Source organism: Salvia hispanica, chromosome 3 (genome assembly GCF_023119035.1).
Source record: "Salvia hispanica cultivar TCC Black 2014 chromosome 3, UniMelb_Shisp_WGS_1.0, whole genome shotgun sequence".
Lineage (NCBI taxonomy): Eukaryota > Viridiplantae > Streptophyta > Magnoliopsida > Lamiales > Lamiaceae > Salvia > Salvia hispanica.
In genome coordinates this window covers 41,475,695-41,498,658 of record NC_062967.1, presented here as the reverse complement: position 1 = coordinate 41,498,658, position 22,964 = coordinate 41,475,695, and the positions used below count along the sequence as shown (strand labels likewise).

At 35.7% G+C, this 22,964-nt stretch overlaps 3 protein-coding genes across 3 annotated transcripts; 2 read left to right on the top strand and 1 right to left on the bottom strand.

Moving 5' to 3' along the window:
• Positions 1 to 1,204: 1,204 nt before the first annotated feature.
• Positions 1,205 to 6,434, top strand: LOC125213339 (clathrin interactor EPSIN 1-like). The gene is made up of 11 exons (XM_048113830.1): positions 1,205 to 1,386; positions 1,488 to 1,539; positions 2,275 to 2,354; positions 2,470 to 2,548; positions 2,671 to 2,754; positions 2,894 to 3,039; positions 3,136 to 3,345; positions 3,915 to 4,057; positions 5,017 to 5,213; positions 5,384 to 5,759; positions 5,928 to 6,434. The coding sequence occupies exons 1-11, from the start codon at positions 1,346 to 1,348 to the stop codon at positions 6,140 to 6,142; spliced, it is 1,623 nt and encodes a 540-aa protein (XP_047969787.1). The 5' UTR covers positions 1,205 to 1,345; the 3' UTR covers positions 6,143 to 6,434.
• A 116-nt stretch (positions 6,435 to 6,550) lies between these two features.
• LOC125213340 (piRNA biogenesis protein EXD1) lies at positions 6,551 to 13,206 on the bottom strand. Its single transcript, XM_048113831.1, has 10 exons — positions 13,056 to 13,206; positions 12,124 to 12,299; positions 11,143 to 11,274; positions 10,997 to 11,047; positions 10,052 to 10,148; positions 9,330 to 9,376; positions 8,279 to 8,495; positions 7,450 to 7,579; positions 7,176 to 7,218; positions 6,551 to 6,801 (listed from the first exon to the last, which is right to left on the bottom strand). The coding sequence occupies exons 1-10, from the start codon at positions 13,099 to 13,101 to the stop codon at positions 6,718 to 6,720; spliced, it is 1,023 nt and encodes a 340-aa protein (XP_047969788.1). The 5' UTR covers positions 13,102 to 13,206; the 3' UTR covers positions 6,551 to 6,717.
• Positions 13,207 to 14,566: 1,360 nt separating this feature from the next.
• Positions 14,567 to 19,336, top strand: LOC125215536 (NADP-dependent malic enzyme-like). Its single transcript, XM_048116978.1, has 19 exons — positions 14,567 to 14,573; positions 14,710 to 14,880; positions 15,413 to 15,608; positions 15,810 to 15,961; positions 16,060 to 16,165; positions 16,245 to 16,310; positions 16,625 to 16,720; positions 16,803 to 16,874; positions 16,960 to 17,043; positions 17,285 to 17,383; positions 17,589 to 17,636; positions 17,720 to 17,773; positions 17,866 to 17,964; positions 18,090 to 18,179; positions 18,246 to 18,323; positions 18,410 to 18,484; positions 18,562 to 18,652; positions 18,728 to 18,856; positions 18,961 to 19,336. The coding sequence occupies exons 2-19, from the start codon at positions 14,732 to 14,734 to the stop codon at positions 19,047 to 19,049; spliced, it is 1,773 nt and encodes a 590-aa protein (XP_047972935.1). The 5' UTR covers positions 14,567 to 14,573; positions 14,710 to 14,731; the 3' UTR covers positions 19,050 to 19,336.
• The last annotated feature ends 3,628 nt before the right edge of the window (positions 19,337 to 22,964 follow it).

Here is a 22,964-nt window from a genome sequence, read left to right as displayed (position 1 = left end):
AATAGGAGTAAAATATTTTGCTAAAATCTTACTTAAAATGGAAAATTTAACCGAACAATTTTATAAATTGTCTGTATTTAATAATGTTATAATTCAATTTTGTTTTTCAAAACTAGAAGTTAACTTCTTTGTTCATTCCGTCTCACAATTGAAGCATTTTTACTTTTTAGCACGAAATTTTAAAAAATTAAATATTACTCCATATTGAAGATAAAGAAAAAATATGAGAAAAAAATAAATGAAAAAAAAGAGAAAATGAAGTACTATGAAAACCAATAAAATAACTAAATAAGGGATATTAGAAGTTATATACTCCCTTCGTCCTATAAAAATATGTGTACTTTCCATTTCCGTTCATCTCATAAAAATATGGGTGTTTACATTTATGGAAAGTTGCCACAACTATATCCACTAAAATTAATTTAACTATTCTTCTCTTTATCTCTCTACTTTACCAATTGTGCATTAATCCTATGTCATTTCAAATTTACGTATTTCTATGTGACGGAAAGTAACTGGAGACTACATAGAAAGAATTATGATTCAACTATCTTTAGACGATGAGATATCTCTTTCTATGTCAACTTCAATATCACTACAAAACTATAACCTTATATGTGAAAAATCAATATTTAACACCTTATGAGTTTTCTCTTTATTGGGACAAATCTATCTTTCCAAAATCAACTGAGCTACATCCTACCGGTAGAGTTTACTCTTTATGACATTGCATTTCCGGTCGAAGCCTCTATTTAATTCTTGGATTATCAAAAATATTTTAAGAGAATTATGTCCTAAGACGTAAAAACTTAAACTCCAAATATTTGCATTGACATTATACATTATATTGGCACTGTTCAGCATATTTTGGTTCTAATTAGTCAGGTTTGGATACTCACATCGAATTATAGGTATCCAAAATAATAAATGGGTCGGATTTTGATTGAAGTGTAGAAACGTTTTTTACGTGTGGATACCCAATTATTCAGAGTCAAGGTATCCATTTCGCCACCCTAACATTACAACTGCCATTTGCATTGGATTTTATAGTTATAAGTTAAACTTACATACGTAATTAATAAAAAAATGCTAATATATTTTTATGCAAATGTTAAAATTGGTTTTTTATAATTGTTGAAAATACAGACATAACAAAAAGTAAATTGAGTCGGAAAATATATAAATTCACACCATCATCCCCAAAAGCACATATTATCACTCCATTTCACTTAGCACGTGCTGTCGTTTCGTCGATTCGCATTAGTTCAATCGATCCGTTCAATCCGCAGATCTTATCCAATTGAAGAATTCGATCAGTGTATCTCGTATTCCAGCAGATCCAGCCATGGATTTCATGAAGGTTTTTGATCAAACTGTCCGTGAAATGTATGTGGTTTTATTTATCGATTCTAAGATTCAAGTATTTAGTAATCTCGCACTGTGAAAGGATGCCTCATTCTTTTTTTTTTTTTTGCGTTTGAATGCAGCAAGAGGGAAGTGAATCTGAAGGTGTTGAAGGTTCCAGAGATAGAACAAAAGGTAACACAAATTTGTTCAAGTGATTTCGCCGTTTCCTGAGCTCAATTTCGTTGGTTAATTTTGTTTTGGGATGTATTGGCATCGGATCAATTAATTAAATTGGAAAGCTTATTTAGTTGATTGTTACTGTTATCGGTATCGTGAGCCTTGAAAACATATTGGATACTAGTTAAACTACTTCAGATATATTGAGGTTCTTCTGATGATATTTTAAGTAGGACTTTGTTGGTGTTAACTGTTGACTTCCTTGGATTTATGTTGTTTGCTTGACGCCGTTGTTTTGTTATCAAATCAAAGTAATGGAGTAGTTTTATTGTTTGGTAAATGTGGCCAAAAGCTGATGGTGAGAAAGCAAGGAATCCTTGATCATCTGGCACTAAACAATGTACTACTATAACCTAATGCTATTTTTTTGGTCCACGTGTAATTCTACGGGGCCTCAATGTATTGAGTACTTAGCCTAGCTCATATGCTTATATTTTATGAGTTTCTTCTGATGATATTCAGTTTCCAAATGTGCCTTTAGAATCTGTTTCTTACATACCTACCTAGTTGCTCAATCAGTTAAGTGGTTTGAACTTTAGAAAAGTAGTTTAAACCTGTAGTGACGAGTTAATACCGTATTCAATTGGATTTCTATCAAACGTGCATCTTTTGCTGCCAATTACTCCTACTAGTGATTTCCAAAAATCAGCATCTATAAGATCGGTTTTTTACTTGTTCTTTTTATTTTAGGTTTTGGATGCTACAGATGATGAACCTTGGGGTCCTCATGGCACAGTGTTGGCAGAAATTGCACAAGCCACAAAGAAATTGTACTTCATATTCTTTTCACTTACAAAATTATCAGAAGTTGGCTATTTTCTCATTTTCATTAAATTTCTTTGTCCGTTTACTTTCTTTTCACTTATCTGTTGGCATATTGTGCAGCACTGAATGCCAGATGGTGATGAATGTCCTCTGGACAAGACTGACTGAGACTGGCAAGAACTGGCGTTTTGTCTACAAGGTACCAGCATCAAATTTTGTTCAGGGCAAAATGAAAACGTTTTATCATTGTTCTTTACTTTTAATTTCTTCTTTGAACTTTTTGTTTCCGAATTATTGCCTTCTTAATTTCTCCTGTGCTAGTCATTGACCGTTATAGAGTATCTGGTGGGACATGGCTCAGAACGCGCAGTTGATGACATAATAGAACATACTTTTAAGATATCTGTAAGTGTCTTCAGTCCTGACCAACTATTACTAATGCACTTGCTAACATATGAAAACCTCTAGAAGGCTATTGGCTAATAGAGGTTTTAAGTTTATTACTATATGATTCCTTCCTTCCTCATTTCGTTTTATGTTCCAGTCTCTGGCAAGTTTTGAGTATGTGGAACCAAGTGGAAAGGATGTTGGGATCAATGTGAGAAAAAAAGCAGAAACTATAGTGGCTCTTCTGAATAATAAAGAAAAAATGCAGGAAGTCAGGAATAAAGCTGCTGCAAATCGTGATAAGTAAGTTTATGCGGGAGGTCTAATTTCTCATTTATTGCTAATTATTTTTCTGTCTGTTTGTTTTGGTGGTGCATGAACTTTGTCATTGCTTGCTAGGTATGTTGGACTTTCTTCATCTGGAATAACGTTCAAATCTGGTACCGCATCGTTCAGCTCTAGCTCTGCTAATAGTGGGAGATATGGAGGTTTCAGTAGCACAAACGACAAAGAATCATTTAATGTTGGTTATAAGGAGGATGAATTTGGTGAAGATAAATATGGAACGATCACTAATTCGAAAAAAAAGTCATCTCTTAATGGTAGCAGGTTTGTGTTGTTTCATATATTGCTGTGCAATTTAGCATTTTAGCTCACACTTCTCCATCATTTTCAGTAAGAATTTCAACATCTAAATATTATCACAGCTTTTCTTGTTTTTTTGAGTGACCTACAAATGATTCGGACATCATTTATCATCACTGGTGCTTGATTTGGAGGACACCAATTTCTTCATATATGCTTTATTCTTCTTGACTTGATCCATGTGAAATGTTGCATTTGTCTTATTAAATGGATTTTAGTTGATTGAAATGATGAAGAAATTCTAACTTACAGAAATTTTCCCTTTAATACGCCTTTTCCCCCCAACTTGCCAGTGCCAAAATAGTTTTCATTATTCTTCTCCCAGGGAGTTCGGGGATTTTCAGTAACTGTTTCCCTCTTGAATTAAAGGATCTTCATTCGATATACTACTATATAATGGGATTATATTTTGCACAAACTCCTTGGTCACTGACTTCTGCACCCTGGGTTTCATAAGTTTGAAATTTAGTCATTGCTCATTTTGCTTAATAGGGCTCTTGCTTTCTTTTCTCTGAATTCCATGATTATTGCAGCACAGCTGAAGACTCTCGGGCCTCTGGTGCATCAAAAACCAGCAAGCCAGATGAATATGTTTCAGTTTCTTCACAAAATACATCTTCAAATACATATGATGAAGATTTTGATGATTTTGATCCTCGAGGGACGTCAGGTGCCAGTAAGTATCAGTGCTTTAAGCTCATCTCTTCCTAGATGCATTGCCTAGACTTCTTTCTATTTTTGTGGGAGTGATACTTCTCCTCCACATTCACAGTTTCACTTGAATATGGGACTAAAGAATGGATTTATATGTGTGCTAACTCGCTAACCTCCACACTTCTGATATTGAACTTAGTCACCTTGGATATATTCACTGAATTATATCACTATGATACTAAGCTAACTAGTCAGGCTGGTTCTTATCACTATTTTGGTGGGCTAACTCATCCCACATCTTAGATCAGATGAAATAATTGAGTCGCTAACTATAAATATTTGATGAATTTTGGTCATTTGATTCAAATTTTTTTATCTAAATAATAAAACATATAATTTCAAAAGTTACCTTTAATTTTTAATTTAATATATGAGGAAGTCCGTAGACATGAAATTATTTGCATGGCATCAATCAAAGAAATAGCTCTTAATGTAATTTGGTAAGGTGCGGCGGCATAATAAGCACATGAAAAGACTGGATCTGTATTTTTACGATTCTATTCACATTTGACACTGACACTCGTAACTTCTCAGTGCTACTAATGTATAAACCCCTGATGGCTTCCTCTCTCACTGCTTAGTTTCTAAATACTCCCTCTGTCCCACTAGAAATGAAACGTTTTCCTTTTTGAGTTGTCCCATTAAAAATGAAACGTTTCTTAAAATAGAAATAACTTTATCTCTACTTTTCCCTCTCTCTTACTTTACTCTCTCTTCTTTAACTCACAAAACAACACTACATAAAATCCTTGTGCCGAAAAACAAACGTTTCATATTTATTGGGATGGAGGGAGTATATATTCTTAATGGTTATTTTGATTAGAATTTGTGCATGACTTTGTTCGCCTGCCTTGAGAAAGTTATGCTGTTTCTAGCACAGATATAAGTGTATTATCTCTAAATGTATTTCTTGTTTAACAGAACAGTCTTCGGGAAGCCAACAAGTCGATCTTTTTGGACAAGATCTTTTGGGTGACTTCTTGGATGTCCCTGTATCTGTTCCAACAGATAAGTCTACTTCCTTGGACAATGATCCATCGGAGGTTGATTTATTTGCTGATGCTGCTTTTGTATCAGCCACTCCTCAACCAGCTGCAGAGAAAAATCCCGAGCCACAGGTAAAGCTATCATTGTATTTCAGCAAAGGGCAAGGCACCTAGTTTATCAGTTTTATCTCAATTTTACAGGATTAGACTATTTATTGCATTTTTTTAGTCTTGAAAATGCATTGAACCCCCTCCCCCCCACCCAATCCAGCTGATTAACCTTGTTCGGGGCCTTTCTGCAGTTTGATGTCGACCTATTTGCCTCTCAGCCAGCCCCTACTCCTGCTGTTTCTGCACCGATGAATTTTTTTGCTGCTCCTAATCCAGTTGGCAGCAGAGCTTCAAAATCTGATGGAACAAGCAGCATTTCCGATCCATTCGCTAATGTTCCAATGAACAATTTTGATGGCTCTGACCCATTCGGCGTCTTCACTTCTCATACAGATCCTTCGTCAGTGGTATCCAACCAGAGTTCTTCTAACCAAGGAAGCAACGGAAACATGATGGGATCTTCTCCTGAAACCTTTGCTCCCCCACCCAAGAAAGAATTTCAAGTCAAATCCGGAATATGGTCTGATTCTCTTAGCCGTGGATTAATTGACCTAAATATAACTGCACGTAAGTACATTGCATATACTCTCCCTGATAGTTCTTGAACTAACTCTCTTGATCTTTGTTTATTGCAATATATCCAACATTTTATTGTTGTACTTTACCCATTGCTTGAAAATTTCAGAATGTTGAAATCCTTGTGATTAGTTATTGATGGTGATGTTTGTATTGCAGCTAAAAAGGTTAACCTAGCAGGTGTGGGCATCGTTGGTGGGTTGAGTGATCCATCGGAAGACAAGGGAGCCTTGCCTCCGTTTTACATGGGAGGGCCTATGGGCAGTGGGCCTATGCTCGGTAAATCTGGGGTCACATTGGCATCGACAAATGACAACTTCTTCTCAAGCCTAAGCAGCAGCCAACACAACCAATTTGGAAGTTTCCAGAAATGAGTTATTTTTCCTCAAAACTGCCTAATACTTGTTTGCTACATTTTTCGCTGCCGAGGAACTTGATCAACAATAGGGCTTTTGGCACACGTGAAGCTTCATGGATGCAATGGTGTGATAATGCACTATTTATTGCACTGATTGCCCATATTGTTATTGTGTGTTTCTGTTTGTTCTATTACAGAAATTTGAAAAATATACATGTTATAATATTTAGCAGATATTTCTACTGCGAAGTACTATATACCATTTAATTGGAGATTGCTTGTTATACAAATCAGTGATATTTTCGTTGTGTCGTTTGGTTCTCTTTTACTCTCTAAATCCTCTAGACACAACATGTTCTGAATTAGTCCAGGCATTTCACTATAAAGCATGCATATATGAATGAATATCTATGACTTGAAGGAGTAACGCAGAAGATTAATATGCAGATGAGTTTAAGTTAAAACGGCAGGAAGGTCCCAGATTCATGTTTGGTCTGGCATACGAATACAAATCATAGTAGATGCGACTAGATTTGCTTTCGCCCATATTTTCCACAAGCACACGATCCTTACATTGTTTACATCCGAGCTCTAGTGATAGTAGACATGTAGCATTTTACCCCTTAGCATTGCTTCTGCCTTTTTCACCTGCTTAACCGGGCCAATTATGAAGGCCTGCACCGAAGCCACACAAATTAGCTAACATAAAAGGTTATGCAATTATAGAAAACGAGCACCGTGATACATCACAACGTAAGAGATCTCCTAGCCTAGGGAACTTTGATAAAGTTTCTTTTCACAGTTGATATTCTAAAGAAAAAGAAGAATGCATGGTAACAAGAAGGGGGGGGGGGATTGTATTTTGTTTCCTCAAATGCAACTGGTGTGGCCTAACTGGTTAGCGTCTGTGCCATTATTTAAAGGCCATGACAATTTTTATTTCATTTAAATCGAAAATAGGTTTAGTACAGCAGAATTTCCAAATGAACATGAAAAGATGTAAGAATTTGCAAGATAGCATTTACAGTCACAGTACGTGAAATACCAACCTTGTCTGGAGGACCTTTATCGCCTCCGAAGAAGATTTCAGCGCTGCAAAGGCATACATAATAAGGAAGGATGAAATCGAACCCAAGTTTCACCCGAACAAGAGAGGTAAGCATTTACAAAAATATGAGCGACTAGTTTCTTTTTATTTCACAGCTAAGTTAATTGGCATTTGCACCTTCAGATGAGCTCAGTACTGGTGACATGCCAAGATAAGAATTCAATGCCATCACGGATGAGACAAAGTGAGATTATAATTTGTCCAAAATTATATACCTGCAACATTCCTTTATTTCCAATATGTTAGCTCCTCGTTTGCCTATTATGCATCCCATCTTTCCTGGTGGAACATCAAGAACAGATAGGATTTCTTCTTCTGGAGCTTGTTTATCAGCAATCAGAGTTTCTGCAGTATTGAAGCATGTATAAGATAACATACAAGTGTCTCCCAAATTTACATTACATGTATTAAAAATGCTGATAGTACCAAAGATGAATTTTATGATTGTACCAGATCATCCATCAAAAACAAAAATTGCAATTCCCCCAAAAATAATCTATCACTTGAGCAATTTTGACCTAAAGTTACATGCCATGCAACTCTTAACTTATGTCTCAACTTAGTATGACACTTCAAAACCTGATAATAGTAATTAGCTTTAAGACTGGTATATGACATTAGTAAGTTGGGTAAAGCAAAGCAGCAATCGCACTGCATGTATTCTGAATGATACACGACCAGTACTGAGCTCACCTAGCCTTATTCATATTGGACAATAGTAAATACTAGGATCTGTCATTTACTTTCTGGTATTATGAAGCTCAATTACCAGAGCTATTAAAGCGTAAATTTGAGGAACCTCGGTGAATTTTCAATTTTTCATACACTGACATTTCTACCTATTATTATCCCAAATTCATACATTTCATAACAATGAGCCTTAGCAAATCACAACAATGCTGATGAGTAACTATATATTCTGTGGCAATTCATGGTGATATAGTTATAGTATACAGTTCATGTCTACATGCTTATCAACCCATCTATTAACTGCTTAAGAGATAAAGAAGAATAGAAGCATCCAAGATATCAGATGATAAAAACCTGGAACAGGAGGCAGTGCTGGCCAATCTGCAAAATTATTATCATTAATGCAGAAACAGCGGCAGTAAAGTGCACCACGAACTGCAAGATACCACAAGGATCTCTCATTTAACCTCTCCACCATCTTATGGTAGATTAACAGAAGAAAGCGAACATCATCTGCAGCTGCTCGGACCATTAATTCAGACAATGGTCGATATGTCCAGAAGTTGGGATCCTGGGAACAAAACAACTTATCAAGACTCTGGCAAGTACAGCAAACAGTTTATCATTGAACTATTGCAGAGGGGGACTTTTTTTTTCCAAATATCAAAGTGTAAAACCAGTGGAAATTGGTGAATTATTTCAAATTTAGCTTGAATCTCATCCTGATCTGCAAATTTAGTGTCTTGCAAAATGACATGGCCAATGCAAAGACTAGATGGAAGAAGTTATAAGTTATACTCTCTCCGTCCCATAAAAATATGTGCATTCCATTTTCAGAAAGTCATGACAATTTAATAATGTATGTCCCACTACCCACTAACACTACTTTAACTACTATTCTCCTCCTCTCTCTTACTTTACCATACCATTCTTCTCATCTCTCTTACTTGTACCAATTTTGTCTTAATTCTCGTGCCATACCCATTGCCCATATTTCTATGGGACGGAGAGAGTAGTTCTGAATATTTTAAAGTTATGCAATGAAGTGCATAGTTCGGCAGTATGAAGAAAAATATTGTTGTCATTCTGCATGACTGCATCCAACCCAAATTAAAAAAAGATAGCATTTAAATGAGCTCAACATCTACTTCCAACAACTTAAATGTGATGTCGGCAGCAGTGAATATTCTGAAATTCTACTTGAAATGGCATCAATGTATCTAATAGAAGTAATTTCAAAGAGGTAAAGTAGCTTAATACTTTACTGCAAAGGATTCTGTGATACAAATGATATGCAACAAATTTAGCCAATTAATTATAATGCACACCCATCGATGATTAATGAAGAGAAGAACATATGTTAGTTCCATTTTAAGTTAATCAACTAGATCAAGAAAACACGAACCTGCCTCAAGAGAATGCGAACTTCTTCCTTCTCATCATATGATATTCCTGTGTCAAGTTCCTCTCAATTAACATACAAGGTATGGGAAAAGAAAAATATGAGGTGAAACTCAGTAAAAGGTCCAAAACCGTGAAAATAGCAAACTAAAAACAGCTCAAATGCAGCATAAAGAAATATATAAAGGCATGCAGGATGAGTTTAAAAAAACTAGATCAGGCTTATACAGTTATGCAACAGCCAGATCAGCTCTTTCACACTTTTTAGTCAGTTTTGATAAACTTGAATCAACAATTAGAGTAGTTCATAAAATAACATTTGCTATTAAATGGCTGCCATATTTAATAAATTGAATTGAAAGAAATTGCCCCAACTAATATGAACCAAATTGGAAAGAGGGTTATCTACTCAGGTTTCATCCTAATATAAATCGATCTAACCATTACTAATGTATTCTTAGAAGATATACACATAACTTATCCATTCACCTCATTTATAAATAGTGATTATGGAGTATAAAGTTTTCATAAAAATGACTACATAACAGGATTAGTCTACAGCTCGACTGCTAGAGGCATCAGACCCACACTCTTATAGCATTTCATCCACATCAACTTATATTTACAGAACAAATAACGACTAAATTTTGCAACAAGTGATCCACGCTCACAATGTTCCAGTTCAGAAAGTGTAATAAGGTTAACAGTGCAGAACAAATAAATTACCCCCAAACTGTGGGTCCGCAAGCAGGCCAACAAATGATATGTAGTCATCTGGCACTTTTTTCTGCCCTTCTTGCTCCTTGATCAAAGAATATGCAATCTGTTTGTGAAAAAAAGGGATAAGAATCGGATTGTCATTAAAATCTAGCAATTGAAAGAAGATTTCTTTCTGAACTCCATAAGGTATTGAAGGCAGCGACGAAAGCACAATAGTTATGATAATGTGACACTGCTTTGAATATTGCAACTCAATTCGGCTGCTAGAAGAAAGCTGCCCATGCAAGCATGCATACAAACACATATCAGCAAACTTTTAAGTAGATATTGACTCCAAGAAGCCTGGAAGTAATGAAGACAATATATCTAATTAAGAACTAGACAGCCCATCAGTCACTAAAAATCTTAAAGTAAAAAGGGAAACAGATGTTGATGGCACAAAATGAGACCAAAACTCTTCAAATAAATGAATTAACACGTCAAGTTAGGAGGATTATTTGTAGATAAAAAAATAGTACTCCATCTATTTCCTAAAAATAGAAATTCTTTTCTTTTTAGTCTGTTTCCGATAAAATAGAAATCTCTATTTTAGGAAATGTACTCCACAATCCAGTATCACTAATTCCACTACTTTTTCTCTTCCTCTCTTACTTTGCCCATTTTTTCTCTTCCTCTCTCTTACTTTACCAAATTTGCATTAAAACCCATGCCGTTTCCAAAGTTTCTATTTTTAGGGAACGGAGGGAGTAGTACATAACAATAAGTTTTCATATTTGTTGACGATTGATTAAGGTTAGTTAGTAGTAACTTTCTTGTTCCTGGCTGAGAGTTCATGTGCATTCCCTGCTAATAAGATATAACCATACAGAATATAGATTGAGGGTGATGATAGTCATTACTCACATTAGATCAATTAGTTTTTTGACATCAACAACAAAGGGAAGTACAAACCTGGGTGTCCACAACATTATGCAACTTAATGCCAAACTGAAAGTATAATGCCTGCAACATACAAAAGGACGTATGGTAAACATTCTAAAACATTTTGGGGTGGATGAACGTGGAAGGGAGGAGCAACAATTGCATCACCAAGAGACCTCACTATCTCGTTTGCAGTCGTGGATTACTTTAGTGATGTAGCTAGATTCAAGTGCAGGCTTACAGGCTTTCACAAGTGCCTCTCCACCCTCAATGGCATCAACTAGGTATATTGCATTTGGAAAAGCAAGCTGCATAGTAAAATGCTATTAGTTGAGAATTACATAAGCCTCACTTGTGAGCTTCAGCAGCAAAAGAGCATAAAGAATAAAGTTTCTCTCTAACAACAGCATTTCTTTAGATGAACAACTGGTCGGCATTATTAATCATATAAAAACTAGCTCAGAAAATGAAGCCCTTTGTTTGGTATAGAAGGCAGATCAAGGATCCAAACAGTCACTGTAATAATCTAAATCTAGTGAGAAAATTTTAGTGCTTTCAGCTATAATACTAAACTTTTCCAGGTAACCAGGAATACAAGCATGACGCAACAATATGGTACGACCACTTAGTCAAAGGTCTTGTTTATCTTTTTTTTTCCTTTTAATTTATTACAGCTAGTTAACATAAAAAATGAGAAGAAAATCAAAATGTGTCATTATAGTTCTATGACTAGACCATATGCATTAACTTGACAAACGTCGGGATGAGGAAATTATGAAATGTCAATCCTGCATATAAATTTACAGCTCAGTTGACTTAGAGTCTTAGACTAAGGATCAAAGTAATACTCCCGCTGTCCCTTCAAAATAGACCACATTTGCCATTTTGGGATGTCCTTTAAAAATAGGCCAATTATATTTAAAGAAACTTTTCTTTCTCTAATGAGGCAGGTCTCATTCTCCACTAACAATACTCCAATTACTTTTTCTTTCTATCTCTCTCTTACTTTACCAATTGTGCATCAAAACCCGTGCCGTTTCAAATGTTATCTATTTTTTAGGGACGGAGGGAGTATTATGGAAATATATATTAAAAATCTGTTCTTGTTTTCTTTTCAAATATAAACACATCATTTTAATTAGAACCAAAGCAAGAACCTGCATGATACAAAGCGTCCCCTGCCGGCAAAGATCAGCCCCCTCACAGTCGAAGCCTATGACCAATTGTTTCTCAGGTGAAGGGTGCAGGAATTCTTCCGGAAGTTGAGATGAATGGGTGACAACATGGATAGGAACTGAAGGAACACATGTTTCACTGTCTAAGGATTTGTCACCTACAAAAAATAATAGAAAAGTCACTTTTGAAAAGGAAATCAGGTGATTTAGGAAGTTTTTGCTGGAGGGTTGCCCAATAGCAGCATGTCATGCATTTACATAAAACAAGGCACTATCTCGTCAAATTTTAGCCTCCTACTATTTCAAACTCAAATATCACTTCCCTATACCGCTATTGTAATGCATTTGAAAAAAGATGCTATAGCAATTAACGGGATCGAACACAAAATACAACTAAGCTTCTCCTCTTCCCCAACAACATCATTACTTATCAGATCAAAGAACCAGCAACTTTCACTTTCAAAAAATGAGCAACCCGCTCTTTATTAGTACTACTAAACAATTTTTTCAATAATTTCGACTCCTACTCACAGCCACGCAACATTTATGCTTCTATTAACGTTTAGTCCAAATTTCAAAAAATCATCGCCCGCCAACAACACTCCATGGCGATTACAAGAAGCAAAATCTCAAATGATCCAAACGAATTGCAACCGCAAAATCAATCCGCCTAAAGCATCACCACTCCCGATCAAATAAAACGCTTAAATTTTGAAATGCACAAATCTAATAATAAAACGAGCAGCGCTTCGCGATTAGCTCCAGAATTCAGCTGATTAATCAGATTAGAGCACAGGTTTCATACAATCGATAAACAACCGGTGAAATCAATGCAAATGCATATAAAAATTAGCTACGAGCATCAAATCAAATTGCACACAAGATATTTCAAAATTTTGGAAAGGGAAATTTACCGGGATCCGGAGGCAGAGGAATGTGGGTCTTGGGAGGGGACGCCATGTCAGAATTTTGGAAATTCCATCTGGATTCAGTGTCAATTTTAACACACAAACTTCTTATCGCCTCCGGCTCGTTTGCGTCCGGTTCTGTACAGTTCCACTATGAAATAACCAACTTCGAGCGATTTCGAGTTGATGTGTTTATTTCCCATTTTCTTTGTTTATATGCACACATACATATGACCTTTAAAATAAAATTATAACTGCACGTGTTTTTTTTATACTTTTATTGTATATGCCATATTTAATGTTCAACATCAATAGACATGAGTAGACCTGCTTATTCGGTCGATTCGATTTCTAATTGAACCGATTGACATGTTAACCGAAATTGGAGTCATGTCGAGATCGGAATCAGAATCAATCAATCAATCAAAATCGAAATATTTTCAGTTAGTCATAGTATAAACCAATCAATTTCCGGTTCTATTTGGTTAACCGATTTATTTAGGGGGCTTAACATTTTGGAGAGTAAAATTTGAATTTAATATAGTTGAATCAACTTGCTGGAAAACACATTCGGTACACGGAATTAGAATTTAATTGGAATTAGAATTCCACATAATTGAATTAGAAGGAATTGAATGATGTAATTGATATGAAATTGAATTTGAATTTGAATTCGAAATGCATATGTATGTTAGTGTGTGTGCAAGTATGTGTGTTTGTATAGTGTGTGAAGATGGCCAATTTTATAACTAGTTGAATTCCAATTATTTACTTTTGACATGATATTCAATTTGTAGAATTGGAAAGAATTAGAATTGTAATTCAATTCCAACTCCAAATATTTTATTGTACCAAACACTAGAATTAGAATTGAAGGCCACAATTCCAATTCCACAAGCTCAATTTTATGATACCGAATGGAGCCTAATAATTTTCAGATAATTTTATATCGTTAACTTACTCTAGTAAGAACCTACTACTTTTATATTGTTGTATTTGGGGTTTGGTAGCCCCAACCGTAGAAATGATAATCAACATTATTTTCAACCCGCGCGGGTTGCATAGTTGACGTGCAAAGTTCAAAATAATCAACATTATTTCCCCTAGTAGGGCATCATGGTAAATTTCTGTGTATAAAGCTAAACGTTACCAGTAATGATACTTCACCTCCACCTTTTTATTGACTTAATGGCTACAATATAAATATTTCACTAACTTTAGTTTTGTACTAATCCCCTTTTAATTGTATGCTAATCATAAATATTTCGTATAATTTTAGTTGTAGAATTGAATTCTCATATCTAAATGAGCCAAGTCTGTTAATTAGTTATTTGCTGCAACTGAGCTAACATCAGCTGAGGTAAAACCGTTTCTCTCTCCTCAAACCGCTGCCATTTTCTCTCTCTCTACGTGTATGGACAAACGCGCTTCTTCTCCCATCTTTCATGCATACACGAAACACTCCTTTTTCTCTATACCTCGCTTCACTCATGCAACTGCTATTCGATCCGATTTTTTTTCCAGGTATCACTTCACACTGCCCACACTTTGCATTTCAGGATTCTCTCTCTTTGTTTATGCGAAGACGCTGAAGGAAAAACAAATGAAATTGAGTTTTTAGAGTGTTGTTTTCGTCTACATTGAAATTATTTTGGTGCAGCTGTGTCCGATCGAGATTTGTGATGGAGAGCACGATGAAGGATCTGAGCGGCGAATCAGTTCTCGATTTAATCGATAAATGTGGAATTGGTGGTGGTGTTCGAGATGTCTATGGTGAAGACAGAGCCACCGAGGATCAGCCAATCACGCCATGGGCGATTTCTGTTGCTAGGTGATTCTAGAAACTTCTAAATCTAAGTAATTAGCGAGCATTTTTTTTTATTTTATTTTGTTGGTCGTAGTTGAATGATGATGTTCTGAATGATGGATGAGATTTAGGTCACTGCTGGATTTTAAGCAGGACTTTTGTGGAAATTGTGATTTTGGTTGGGTTTAATATCTTCGATTTTTCGTGTCTGAAGTGTGTATAATTTGTTTCTGGCCTGCTCAGTGATCTAGAAACTTCTTCTAATTGAGATTTTGTTAAGCTAGGTGATGTAGATTGCAGCGTTTCTATCTTAAATCTTTCAAACTCTTAATCTTGAATGTTTATTTACGATCATTTGTGTGTTTTCAGTGGTTATGGATATAAACTTCGAATTTCGAGCTAGAATAAACTTTGTCATTTTTAGAAGAAGATAGACGGATGACGCTTTTCTAAATGATGGATGAGTTTTCTGCCATTGGAGATTATGTGATCTCAAAATTTGTCAAACTCACTTTCTTGAACATGGTGTGTGATAAATTTTAGTGGGATTTTACAGTGGGTATAGTATGTTGCGTGATCCACGCCACAATAAAGGACTGGCATTTTCGGAGAAAGAGAGAGATGCACATTATTTGAAGGGCCTTCTACCTCCAGCTATCATCTCTCAAGAGCTGCAGGAGAAGAGATTGTTGCAAATTCTGCGCCAGTATACTGTGCCGTTGCATAAGTACATGGCGATGATGGATCTCCAGGTGAAGTTGCTTAAAGATACTATAAAATTCAGAATCCTCCGTTCAAAAATCGACATCTTATATAGAAGATTCTGTTTCTTGAGTTTTTTCACTTTGGATGGTTGTAATTTGAATGGTAACCCCTGGGTAAAATTTTGGGTGTCCCCCACTCTGATATCCAATGATCATAACTCTACTCACCATCTCTCAAATTTGTACCAGGAGAGAAATGAAAGGCTCTTTTACAAGCTTCTGATAGACAATGTCGAGGAGTTGCTTCCCGTAGTCTACACACCTGTCGTAGGTGAGGCTTGCCAGAAGTACGGCAGCATTTTCAGGCGTCCTCAGGGACTCTATATCAGCTTGAAAGAGAAGTAAAGTAGTCCTCACATATGCCATTAATTTCTAGTCTCATTCTTACATCACTGAAGATTGTTTGATAACTTATCTGAGTCCCACATATCTTTTCCAGGGGAAGGATACTTGAAGTATTGAGAAACTGGCCTGAAAAGGCTATTCAAGTGATTGTGGTCACAGATGGTGAGCGCATTTTAGGCCTTGGAGACCTTGGCTGTCAGGTTCATACAATAAATTCATTAAATTTGAAATGCCTATCTAATTTATCATGGATCACTAATTTCACACAAAATGTTGCAGGGCATGGGGATTCCTGTGGGGAAACTCTCTCTCTATACAGCTCTAGGAGGCGTTCGCCCTTCAGCTGTAAGTGTAGATATTACTTGGTTTTTGCCCTCTCCATACGAAGCTTGGTTAGTCTTTATTAAAACTGGTTGTACTGAGCAAGTGAGTGAACTTTGTTTTCTAATTCTGCATTGACTACGTAGTGGCCCTTGATCGATTATGCTGTGTTACATTATTTCCTGCCATGGAAAAACTGGCATCTTTTTATATATAGTTTGCTAGCACAGAAATTAAATAGCTTCCAATTTTAGAAACTTCACTTCTATCTGCACATTTTGAAATTGGGTGAATTGTTGAAAACAACAGAACACTTACCTGAATCTGCAATTTGCCAGTGCCTGCCTATTACAATCGACGTTGGGACGAATAATAAGAAGTTGTTGGACGACGAGTTCTACATTGGCCTTAAGCAGAACAGAGCTACTGGGCAGGTTTCACAATCTGCCCATTTCTTAAAAGCCATATTTTCTCTATACGAGATGCAATCTTTCTTACATTCTGATCTACTTCTAGGAGTATGCTGAGCTTCTAGAAGAGTTCATGACGGCCGTCAAACAAAACTATGGTGAGAAGATCCTAATACAGGTCTGCAGCACCATGAATATTTCAACTATTCTTAAAGAAGGCCATCATTTCCTTGATTGAATTAACATTTTTATTCCTTTTCCAGTTTGAAGACTTTGCAAATCATAACGCGTTCGATCTTCTTGCCAAGTACCGCACGACCCATCTTGTGTTTAATGATGATATCCAGGTGAACAAACAAGAGGGGTGTTTGCTTTGGGTGATAACCTAAATAGATAAGAAATAATATAGGTCAATAATCCATTGCATACTCTGATAGATTAAACAAATTTGAGGTTACTTCTTGGTGTAATATTTCAAATACTCAAACATAAATAGTGTAAATCTAATATATCATCCCAAGTAAGCTCACGTTATAGATCTGTTCCAAATTCACGAAGACCTAAAATTTTCTCCTCTCGTCATGTCAGGGCACTGCTGCTGTGGTACTTGCTGGCGTAGTTTCAGCCTCAAAACTAATGGGAAGAGACTTAGCAGATCATACATTCTTATTCCTTGGAGCAGGAGAGGTCAGGCTCGATCTGCTTTTCATACCAGCTTCTTAAAGTAAAAGTTTCTTTTTAGGCAATTTTTCGCTAGATTTTGCAGCCAATGCTTGAATTCCCGTTCCTATACAAATTCTATTTAATGAAGATCAAGATATGGATGTCGAAAAACAGCACGTTACCTACAATTTTTTGGTTTCTAACTTTCTTGTCTTGTGGCTGATGGAAGGCTGGAACCGGTATAGCTGAACTTATCGCGCTTGAGATGTCCAAAAGGGTAACTATTCAGTCTCACCATCCTCTCTATAGCGTCTTTTGCTTGAGCTTTTAGTCATGCGATCGTCACTTCTGCCCTTGTAGGCGAAGACTCCAGTCGAGGAGACAAGGAAGAAAATTTGGCTTGTGGACTCTAAGGTATGGGTTTTTTCATCTGTTTTAGGCAGATCGTGTGTATATTTGTTCAAACTCCGATCAAGATTGTGAATAGCTCTGTCATTATATGACAGGGGTTGATTGTTAGCTCTCGCAAAGAGTCTCTTCAGCATTTCAAACTGCCTTGGGCTCACGAGCATGAACCAGTTCGAGAATTATTAGATGCAGTTAAGGTGACAGCTTGTACTATAATATGCTTTTGAATTCGTAAAAGTGAAACAAGAGATGCAATACAAAAAAGTAACTTGAAAACTCTTGACCTTGTTTTTTTTTATAAAATATGTTCTTCTAAGTGCAGGAGCTAAAGCCATCAGTACTAATCGGGACTTCTGGTGTTGGAAGAACCTTCACAAAAGAAGTCGTAGAGGCTATGGCAGCCAACAATGAGGTTCTCTCTCCCTCTCTCTCTCTCCACACACAAACTAATCTAATAACATCATTATGATGCTTTCAGAAACCTCTTATTCTTGCTTTGTCAAATCCAACCTCACAATCCGAATGTACTGCTGAAGAAGCCTACACATGGAGTGAGGTAAATTAATGTATTTATTTTCTCATAGTAAAGTTTTGTAGTTTCGTGTTCATGTTAATGTTGATAAAACTAGAGAACTGTATTAGGGGCGCGCAATATTTGCTAGTGGAAGCCCGTTCCCCCCGGTTGAGTACAACGGGAAAACATACGTTTCAGGCCAGGTTCAGCTCTATACATAAACCTAGCAACATTAATGAAAAATTTAAGATCCATCACTTCAATTGTTGCATTTTCTCAGTCAAACAATGCATACATATTCCCCGGATTCGGTTTAGGACTGATAATGTCTGGTACAATTCGTGTGCATGACGATCTGCTTTTGGCAGCATGTAAGTAAAATACATAAATCTTGTTTCATCTTCTATTCTTGTACGCCTCATTTAAACTAACACTTTTGCTGGCAGCGGAAGCATTGGCAGCTCAGGCAACGGAGGAGAACTACGCGAAAGGACTGATATATCCTCCATTTACAGGCATTAGAAAAATCTCAGCTCAAATTGCAGCCACTGTGGCTGCCAAGGCGTATGATCTCGGTAAGGCTGCCTAAACTAGATCTCTACAAAACAAATACAACTGAAACTAGTTTTTTAAGAAAGGGAAGACATCAAACGTGAAATAACTATTTTGCCTTTCCCAGGCCTCGCTACTCGTCTCCCCAGACCCAAGGACCTCATGGAGTTTGCACAGAGCTGCATGTACACTCCAACGTACCGCAACTACCGTTGAGTGTAATCGATGATGGTAACAGAAGAACAAGGATAATACTTTGTGCAGAGAATACTTGTTGAGTAGTGAATAAAGAGAACAAAGATCATACTATTTGTACTAGTGTAGGAAAGAATTCATTGGATGAACCTATCAGAGACGGATCCAAAACTCAAAATGGAGGAGGAATGTACGATAAAATTGCCGTTCAATCAATCATCTCCCACCTATTTTCTTGGTTTGCCTTGACAAATTTTATAGCAGAAAACATTCTTTTAATAGATGTAGTTGCGACAAGTAAGACCAATACCGATTTTTTGTGATATGTTGACATTTTTCAATGGTCGAGATCATAGTTTTGAGTTTGTACAATATTTAGAGTTTTCATTTGATCACATCCCTGAATAAGATTGTAGATTCTTGAAATGCCTGGCCATCCAAGATAGGAAGAATTTCAATAGGATCATCGGAAATATGTTCTATAATCATGAGTCTACTAACCAGTTAATCTACAACGTAAAAGGATAACTATTCATTATCTATTATTTTCCATTAATTAAATTAATAAATAATGATAAATGATGGTAAACAATTTGTAAACATATTTCTTTTGATAAATATAGGAAATTAGGTTTTATAATGATAAATTAACGTGAGAGAATGGCGGAAATCTCTATTGAGAGTCGCTGAAGTAGTAGGGGATGTATATCTCTATGAAAAATGCCACATTTTGATTAAGGTCCTCAATGCATGAACTGTTTGGCCGTTTGCTGAAGTTTCGAAAGCTTATCAGGTGGGTTTTATTAGAAACGAAAGCTGGTTCGAATTGTGGTTCCTGGGCTCACATAATTAAACCATTCCATAGGTGTTCAATTCATGAATTAGGCCAAGTTTTGGTACGTTGGAATTTTTTTTGACTTTTCTTAATTTAGATTTGACTGTGGGCGGATGAGTATGCCCCTAGAGTTGGGGTATTCTATAAAGTAGGGATAGAAATGATCAATGTTTTAAAAACCGGACCGGTGATCGAACCGGCGAAACTACTGGTTCACGGTTTAACTGGTCCAACCGGTTGAACCACAGGTCGAACCGGTATACTGAAATTAATAAATACTAATTTATATTATAGGCATAGGGATGTAATCAATTGCTAACTAATTACCAATCCCAAATTGAGACCAATTTTCAACCATTAGATTAGAAGATCTTGTGGTTAATATGATGTCAAGTGTAATATATTTTAAATTCAAATATTTATTAATTAAATTAAAAGGGTATTAATGTCAAATCCTATATGTAGTAATTATAACTAACTACTTTTCTCTCTCCTCAAAATCATCTCAAATCTTTAAATTTACGTAACTCTCTCAATTTAAATTATTTTTTATAAAAAATATATCAAATTAAAGATAATTTAATAAGGATTCCAACGATATCTCAATTGCATATGTTCCGACGATGTTCGGGTGATGAAATTTGATAAATTATATTTCAATTTTCAGTACATGTTGATAAGCAGCTATTTTCAACAAATGTAACAAAAAATCTCAATATATTGTAGAAAGTAAAATCTCAATATTATGCATGTCCAATCTCAATAAAAATGTGTTGATATTCCAATGTCATATTGTTGATATTTGTAATACACAATGTTGATATAAAAAAACACTCACGAAAATTATCATATGATAACATAATGACGATATTACCCTTTTGTTGATATTTTGTCTACTATTTATTGAGATTTTGTGAGCTTTAATCTCATCCACTCATTTTAAAATCCAAGGGTGGAGATTTAGTCTTAATTTTGGATTAGGGTGCTAAAAGCATTAGAATAGGACCCTATGGGCATATATATATATATATACATATATATAAAATGTGCATTATAATTAGGAATAAATGATAAGTCAGTCACGTGATTTTGTGGAAGTTGAATGATTTATTTATTTTATTGAATATTTTATCTTTAGATTTAATAATGTGGGGAGTCGTGAGATTCATTTTATTTGGCATTCTCTGCTTTGCTACTCACCTTTTTCTCTCTTAACCCTAATTCTAAAATCTAAACAATGCCGCCGCCGCCTCCATTTCTCTGTTCTTGAATGTCAGGCTCTAATTCTTAACACAATTCCGCGGCATTCACTAGTTCTCCTCGATCTTCCTCCTTAAACCTATTTCTAAACAATTCCTCATTTTCAGAGACATCTCCAGCCATCATCAGCCCAGGAGATTAGATTAGGAAAATGTGTTCTAAACTTCAAGTTGGATTGTTGTGTGCAAGAGAGCAGTGAGGGCAAGGGTCTACGGAAGAGAAATAGCCATTTTCAAAAAAAAAAATCTCCTGAAATGGTTCAACTGGCCGGCGGTTTCCGGCCCAACCGGCCGGTTTTTCCGGCTCAAAACGGTCCAACTAGACAACGGTTTTTAACACTGAATCGGACCGGACACAGCACCGGTTCGCGGCCGAACCGGTCCAACCAACCGGTCTAGTTCGATTTTTAAAACACTGGAAATGATATTCCATTCTCAATTCTTGACACGAATTTCAATGTTGTTACAATAATCACCATTTTCAAAAGAAATGAAAGTGGAGATTTGTCAAGCCGTGACTATCTATAGGGCTAAATAGATTTGTATCAAACGCACTGAACGCTCATTAATGCTCCGAATTGAGACTAAATCTTGCTATATCCACAAAGATGAACACACCCTAAGTATTGATACAATTACTGTCAATGATTATTCATTCAAATTTTCTTTAAAAACTCAAACATATGTTTGTTTCAAAGTTAATGTCTTGCTAGTTTAGCTAATAGTAGATCGTCCCACTATGTCAAAGTTGATAATCGAATTTGTGTCTCAGTAAGGGAATGTCCCTAATAAGGGTTAGTGTATACGCTATGATTGCGAGTCATTGAGTCGGTTGGCTGGTCAATATGTCTGGGAAAGTGGCCACCTTTTCAAAGAACTTAGATTGCATAGTCGAATTTTAAACTCACAAAAGAACTTTGTAAGCTCGAACCATTTAAAAGAAAATTCATGTGTGTTATTGTGACAACATGATAATATTACAAAAGGCATGTATCTTTTGGCATGTGTATCCTGAGTATCTACTTACTCACTCGCATATATAGCTAAACGTGGAGTATGATAGTATTACCAAAAGACTATACTCCCTCCGTCCCAGAGAAGTTGACACATTTTCCTTTTTAGTTTGTCCCACAAAAGATGTCACATTTCCCTTTTTGGAAAAAGTTCTCTCTCACATGAATATAAAAATTATATTTTCTCTCTCCATTTAACACACAAAACAAAACCTCCTAAAATCCCGTGCCATTTTCAAAGTATGCCAACTTCTCTGGGACGGAGGGAGTACTACAATACAATACATAAACTTAAATATGGATGTAATCAAATGCAAACTATAAATATTATACAAACTTTAAACTAAGATTTGAATAGTTAGAAAATGTCAACAGATGACAAAATAACAACAACAGAAAATGTTAACACATTGTCATCGGTTGATGTTGAGTTGACATTTTCTGTTGATGTTATTTTGTTATCTGTTGACATTTTCTAACGGTCCAGATTATAATTTGAAATTCATATAATATCTAGAATTTGCATTTTATCATTATCCTACTTAAACATGTACCAAATATAGCATGATATAGTAGTCCATCTTAATCATAATCAAATGTAGTATGTAAAATTGCATTTCTTGAATGTGTTGGGGTATATCCCGTATCCCAAGAGGAATAGAGTTTTAGCTAAAGTTGCATAACACAGAGAATAATAATCTGAATTTTTTCTCGTATAAAGTACTGGTATAGTTATAGTACTATTATTGTTGATGCAGTTAGATTAATAAAATAAATATAACAAAAATAATTCAATTATAACTTGTAAAGTTGAATTTAAATAACGATT